The sequence below is a fragment of the Phragmites australis genome, chromosome 6, assembly GCF_958298935.1.
Source record: "Phragmites australis chromosome 6, lpPhrAust1.1, whole genome shotgun sequence".
Classification (NCBI taxonomy): Eukaryota; Viridiplantae; Streptophyta; class Magnoliopsida; order Poales; family Poaceae; genus Phragmites; species Phragmites australis.
Genome location: NC_084926.1, coordinates 18,405,670 through 18,412,768, shown reverse-complemented (window position 1 = coordinate 18,412,768; position 7,099 = coordinate 18,405,670). Strand labels below are relative to the sequence as shown.

The 7,099-nt window shown below is 45.0% G+C and overlaps 1 protein-coding gene across 1 annotated transcript; it reads left to right on the top strand.

The window, feature by feature from the left end:
* The first annotated feature begins 2,874 nt into the window (after positions 1 to 2,874).
* Positions 2,875 to 6,896, top strand: LOC133922023 (2-Cys peroxiredoxin BAS1, chloroplastic-like). Its single transcript, XM_062367173.1, has 7 exons — positions 2,875 to 3,153; positions 3,258 to 3,332; positions 3,469 to 3,550; positions 3,649 to 3,728; positions 4,772 to 4,897; positions 5,012 to 5,125; positions 6,581 to 6,896. The coding sequence occupies exons 1-7, from the start codon at positions 2,965 to 2,967 to the stop codon at positions 6,695 to 6,697; spliced, it is 783 nt and encodes a 260-aa protein (XP_062223157.1). The 5' UTR covers positions 2,875 to 2,964; the 3' UTR covers positions 6,698 to 6,896.
* The last annotated feature ends 203 nt before the right edge of the window (positions 6,897 to 7,099 follow it).

The following is a 7,099-nucleotide window of genomic DNA, read 5'->3' as shown; positions in this document are numbered from 1 at the left end:
CCTTAGGCTCGTCCCTAGCTTCTAGGAGACTTAGTTTCATTCTGTTAAGGCTAATCGTCTCTTCTGTATGCGTATATGTACACCACTGATGTGGTCAATGCAATCACATTGCAACAACTCTCTCTGTCTTCGTACATGATATCAACTTCCCCTCGATCCTAAAATTCGTCCGCTGCTTCGTTCCTATGCTTCCACGCCATGATCTCCTCCTCTTCTGATTCTGAGCCTAGCTCACCGCCACGTACCGCTCGTCATGCATGTCGTGCCACCAACCCATCCAACCTCAGCCTCACAGATTCAGCTGATCAACATCAAGAGCCATGTCTCCATTTTCCTGGATCTCACCGAATCCAACTATGGGGTATCGGCAATGGAGTCAGTTCCTCAATGTCGTCTTCGGCAAGTTTGGGTTGATCGATCACGTCGACGGATTTGCACCGCGCAAGGAGTTCGACTGAGTCCAGATCAATTTTCAATCGTTTCATGGATCTACTCCACCGTCTCGATCTGGTGAAATTCTTAAGATTGTGCTCACCTCCGCCGACACCGCACACTCTTTGTGGGTTAACATTCGCTCGTTGTTTCTCGACAATAGCGAAATGCTATTTGTCTACGTTGAAGCCAACTTTTAGAACTTCTACCAGGACAACATGAGCATCATAGCGTACTGCACCAAACTCAAGTTCATGGCCAACACTCTTCGTGATCTCGAGATGATGGTGACAGACCGTGATCCAGTGCACACCATCCTGCACGGGCTCAACCCAAGGCTCCACAACGCCATCCCTACACTGAAGATGCAACCAATTTTTCCTTTTTTTTCTGCAGACCTGATCCTTCCTTCTCCTCAAGGTGCATCCTTCGGCCCAGACATCTCACATGGTGCAGGTGGCGGCCCTCATGGCTTAGGCACAGTCTTCAACGACTGCGACCCTCCTACCTGCTCCATCCTACTTTGGGTTGGCTGCTTATGCTCCGCTGATTTCCCACGATGGCAGGAACTCGTCATCCGGCTGCAGCGGGGCAAGAAGGGTAAGAACAAGAAAACGGGTGTCAGTGGGGCTTCCTCCTCCACCAACCCTCGCCTACCTCAGGTCAATCCCTGGGCAGGCATGTTACAGGCGTGGCCTATGCCCCGCATGCCGGTCATGCACCCAACTGCCGGCGTCCTTGGACCTCGACCTATCGCGACGCCCACTTGGGCTTTCCACACCGCACCACTGGCTCCGCAGGCACTGCCCACGCCCACGACTACAGCACCCTCTCCAGCAACTTGGGATCGATCCGCACTGATCCAAGCCCTCAACAACATGGCGCTGCAACCTTCCACTCGTGTCGGCGTTGAGTGGTACTCGACACAGGCGCATCCTCACACGTGCCATCCCATACCGCCATACGGGTAACCTCTCATTTATGTTTTTTTGGTGACATGGCATGAAATTAACGAGGATTGAGAGAATATGAAGATACAGCTTTGCTGGATATTCAACGTCTTGGATATTGCACGATACTGCACGAGGGTGAAGGGATGTCTATTTGATGACACACACGCAACAATTAATTGCATTGCCCATCTTAGATATAACAACATCATATTGTGCATTGGAGGAATAGTTTCTTACTTTCTTCACAGAAATTTATGACTGCATGCCAATCTGACGTGACAGTCTTTGGTATAGCAACATGATACGATATATTAAGAGTAGTCTTATTGTAATCATTTACTATTAGTGCCACAGTTAGTAATTGTGCTACTAGCAGTCATTTTTGCTACCTGTTGTCGTTAAGTACTTTGAGAGAGATTGCCATGGTTGTCGTGCCGCTGATTTGGAAGCATCCGCCCTAGTCAAATGTAATTATTGGTCAAATAGCCTGCGCATATGATCAAACAACAATGTCACCAAATTGTAGGGGAAAACATCTCACGAGCGCACTCTAGCGTACTGTCGCTTCTTCTACCTCTTGCTCCTATAGCAGCCATCAATAGCTTATGTTGTTAATTTGTTATCGCCGGCGATTAGCATTGCAAATTTCTTAGGACCTAGTCTATGTGCACCATGGTTCATGACCCTAGCATCGCCCCTGCCGGCGCTTCCGCCACCCGACACCATTTTCGCTCCGGTGAACCACCGAAGCTCAGCATCCATCCTAGCGAATCCTAACGGTTGGCGTCCTCGTGATTCACGAGATGATAATATACCTTAGCTCGGAGTAGGGATAAAAACGGATCGGATACCGATCGAATGGTCTATTTTTCACATTACAATTCATATTTTAATACGCATACAAATACTAATTCGAATATTCTCGAATGCGAATACGAATCGAATAGTTTAAATCCGAATCCGCATTCGAATATCTACTCGATCAGGTTGTAAACAAATATTCTACACATTTAACGACAATTTTTTTTATTTTAGTGCGTAAAAAATTCATTTACATTTGGAATTACCAAAATTTTAGTAATTTAATTTGAAATTCATGTCGAAAATTTAAATTTTTGATCAAATTTGACTAAAATTTGTTCCAATTTGATTGAACCAGAATATATAAATTTTGTTCACCTCTAAAATTTCTAAAATATTAGCAAAATTTGGTTCCATAGTTGACGGATACGGATATTATCTATTTTCATGGTTGACGGATATCCACATTTAAATCAGATTATCGAAAACGAATTCGGATACATCTATTTTAATATCCGTTTTAGAAACAGATACAGATATAAATATTTATATTCATATTTTAACAAATATAAATATCGAATAATTTGAATACATACTATTCATCCGAACAGCTCGCCTACGGAAACATGTGCGGCCCAAACAGCCACAAGCGTGGAGCGCTGCCACGTCCCTATTTAAAACCCACTCAATCAAGCCAGCCAGCCAGCCCGAAACCCCATCCAACCCGATCCCCAAACCCCCAATCCATCCATCCCCTCCTCATCCACTCCGGGCTGCCATGGCCTGCTCCTTCGCCGCCGCTACCGTCGTCTCCTCCGCCCCCAGCACCCCCGCCTCCAAGCCCCTCGCCGCCGCGCCCGCGCCGCAATCACTCTCCCTCTCCCGCGCCGCCGCCGCCAGGCCTCTCCGCCTCGCCACCGCCAGACCCGCGCGGGCCAGCAGACTCGTCGCCCGTGCCGGCGGCGTCGTAAGTTCCCGTCACGTGTTCTACTCGACTTACCTTACCTTGGGCCGCGTTCGCGTTCCCACCCTTGCTCTGCTCACTCACTGCTCGCGCCGTGTCCTCTGTAGGATGACTTGCCGTTGGTCGGGAACAAGGCGCCCGGCTTCGAGGCCGAGGCTGTGTTCGACCAGGAGTTCATCAACGTATGGGAACCTGTCGCTCCGTGCAATCTCGCGTAGTTTCAGCTGTGGCAGCTGAATTCTGGAATGTTTTATCCGCTCAAATTGCTAACGCCGTTTGATGTGGCCGGCGATGCCATTGCTATGTGTGCTTTTGCAGGTGAAGCTGTCTGATTACATCGGGAAGAAGTATGTGATTTTGTTCTTCTACCCATTGGACTTCACCTTCGTCTGCCCAACCGGTGAGTATGAAACATCAGCGTTAGTGTCAATAAGGTTCATCTGAATGGCAGTACATCTCCGTCTGAGGTTATGATAAACACATGCCTGGTATTTGCAGAGATTACCGCTTTCAGTGACAGATATGAGGAATTTGAGAAGTTGAACACCGAGGTCCTTGGTGTTTCCATTGACAGTGTGGTATGTTTTTACACCCTGGTACTCCTTAATATGATATGGGCACGATTGTTCAGCCAATTGTTTTAAGGATAAGAGAGTGCAGTTGGCTTCAATTAATGCCGCTACTGTTTGTATGTGGAGTTCTTCCCTTTCTGGCAGCGTGTAGTAGCTAAGCTCTGCATGTACTAGCTCATAATAGAATCGGAAGTATTGTGGTCAAAATGATCCGATATTGAGAAATTCATATGCTAGGTCCTCTTTAGAGCATTAATAAATGCTGCCATTTTATGCACAATTCCAGAGCATAGTTCTGTATTGTTTTGAATCAAATTTTGGTAAATCTGTTTTCCAGAGATGAAAAACAGTAATTATACATTGTTATTGTGCAACAGTAAGTCAAAGTTTCCCTTCTCTTGGTCACCGGTTTGGTTAGCTGATGAAGAAATTGAACCATAAATGTTTCTTTCTTCCCCCAAATAAATATAGCTGCTCATATGCATGCCTTACCACTGTAACTATTAACAGGAAAATTGTTGTACATAAATGTTAATAGCAGTGACAGGTCACTATCTTTTATTTATTTTTTGTTTTATTCTGGAATAATGGGCGCAAAATGAAATTTTATTCTTGATCACGTGGATGTTGTGCTGTACTCCTTTCTTTTACTTGGTGGATCAAAGCACTTACGTTTTGCTTGAGGCCTTATATTTTATCCCTGTTGGTCCATTCGGTCCAAAGAAAATGTTTTCTTTACCTGGTTACTTTGACCATTAATGTTCAATAAAGTATGTTAGCAAAATTTTATAAAACTGTATACTATGAAAAATACCTTTTATGCCTTGTATATTTGAAGTTTTTATAACAATTATGCTCGTATAATTTATTATTACCACTATCATTATTTGTAAGTGGTGAAATCTTGACCTGTATAGATATAATGAGTAAGTTGTTTGGACTGGGGATAATGGGTTTTGGTTACTATGAAATCATCATAATCATAACCTTAATTGTGCTTAATCTTTCTTTGATCATAACTTGACATCTGAATGGCTCTATCGATGTAGTTCTCCCACCTTGCATGGGTGCAGACAGATAGGAAATCTGGTGGGCTTGGCGACCTTAAATACCCACTTATTTCCGATGTTACTAAATCAATTTCGAAGTCCTTCGGTGTGTTGATCCCTGATCAGGTATTCTTTTCAACCACACGATATTCTTCCTTAGATTCTTCCCTGTCGAGTCCTTCTGTTTTCCACATTTTTCTGTAGTATGTTGCTCTCTAAATCTGAATGTTCTTTTGGCAGGGCATTGCTCTCAGAGGACTGTTCATCATTGACAAGGAGGGAGTAATTCAGCACTCTACTATTAACAACCTTGCCATTGGTCGCAGTGTGGATGAGACCATGAGGACCCTTCAGGTACGTTCCATTTTAGTTGTGCTGCATTTCAAGTGGGCCATTGCTCCAGGCTTAAGAAATGAAAGAGAAGTTGCCTTTTGATGTTACTAAAACCTGAAATGAGCAGAACATTTACTTGGCATTCATGGTGCTTGTGATACACAACTTGAGCAACATATACCATTTAGGTTTGCATTTTACATGATTGGTTGTTGAGTAACAGTGCAGTGTAGGCATGTAATTCTACATTTCAAGGAACAAAACTAAGCTTCATCCAACTTTCATGTGTATTTTAAATCCCAATGCATTATAATTACACACTAATAAGTAATAACTGAAGGAAATGCACACCTTGATCTATTTCCTTTTATTTGGAGTAAATTTTATCGTTCCAAATACACATACCAAAGGAATCAAGATGCATCAACTTTCTTTAGAGATGATCAAGATTTATCATAGTAAGCATGGCCCTAAGTAAACAAGTGGGCTGCTTGATCTGGCCATGCTGAGCTGGGATGAGGTTGTATAATTTCTGGACGAAAAAAAACTCAACTATCAGGCTAGGCTTGTCAACGAGCCGAGCTCGAGCGAGCCTAGGATGACCTTCGAGCTTGAAGTCAAGCTCGAGTTTGTCTCGTAAGAAGTAGGAAGCTTGAATGGGCTCGAGCTCGACTTGCCTAAGCTCGACAAGCACACAAGCCCAAGAAGAAAGTCAAAATACTATTCTTGATTGAGTACTAAATCCAAATGTATGGTGGAGATTGGAATAAATATATGGTCAACTGTTGTCTGTTGGAGACATGCACATACAAACACACACAAGAGCGAAACAAGCACACACCAGTGCAAGAAGCAGAAAGATTGTCACTCGTTTGGTCCTTGTGCTTGCACCTGGAAATGGAAGAAGCAAGAGAATTGATGGATGCTGTGGAGAGGCAGCTGTAGGGAGAGGACGGTGAAATTTGTGGAGGACCAGAGGGCAGCATGGCTTGGATGCATTTTGCCCTTTGTCTCCAGTTGGGTACGTGGCACGAGAGATTGGATGGTGGGGTTTGTGACTTCCTGACTAGGCAGCTCGGACTCTCGCTCCATTGTTTCAATTTGGGTGGAGGGAAAATCAAGGCAGGTGGCACATGGCGGGCAACGAAATAAACAAGCCTTGACGAATAGCTTGAACTTGGCTCGTTGGAGCTTGCAAGATTCACAGCAGGTTCGAGCTCAGCTCCATTTCCAGTCGAGCTGATCTTGAATCGAGCTCTTGATGCGCTGATCTCAAGTAGCTCGCAAGCGTCGAGTTTTTTTGACAGCCCTATATCAGGTCCAGGATGCCCATCCTAATCCATCCTTGGGCATTTTGCTGTTCTGGTTTATTCCGGGCCCAGTTTTGCTAGATAACTTGATTGATTTTACTCATGTCAGTCCATCGATCACAATTGGAAGAATGTTTAAGCTGACCTTTTCTTTTCAATGTTGCAGGCGTTGCAGTACGTCCAGGAGAACCCGGATGAGGTCTGCCCTGCAGGATGGAAGCCTGGGGAGAAGTCCATGAAGCCCGATCCCAAGGGAAGCAAAGAGTACTTTGCGGCCATCTAGGCGTGCCGCTGAGAAGCTTTGCTGCCAGCAGTGGATCGATGGTGGAGTTTTGCTGCCGTACCGAGCTCGCGTTTTGACATGTCGCATGCGTCTTGTGAACCGAGTGTAGTAGCTCTTGTGCATCCGATTGAATGCTGTTCGCCAACTTTTCTTTTTCCCTGACAAATAAGGTTCATTTTGGTCGTGTTTGAGAGCTCAAGCCCCTAGCGTAGCTTGTTTGGAACACTTTTGTTGGGCGTGTTACTTGTAGCATTGTCTGGTAACGCTGTTCGTGCCCAAGGTGCGGCCGGAGAGGCAATTTTTCTGTGGAGAACTGTTATACGTCCGATCCGGCCGTCCGACCGATCGTTTCAACGCGCATACTATAGCGTGGTACTGTAGCACGAACCGCTGTAGCGACAT

Bases quoted from the DNA above. Each gene is read 5' to 3' on its own strand.
- LOC133922023 (XM_062367173.1), top strand. From the start codon at position 2,965: ATGGCCTGCTCCTTCGCCGCCGCTACCGTCGTCTCCTCCGCCCCCAGC. The intron at 3,551-3,648 runs GTGAGTATGAAA...TGGTATTTGCAG, and splicing joins CACCTTCGTCTGCCCAACCG to AGATTACCGCTTTCAGTGAC. The intron at 3,729-4,771 runs GTATGTTTTTAC...CTATCGATGTAG, and splicing joins GTGTTTCCATTGACAGTGTG to TTCTCCCACCTTGCATGGGT.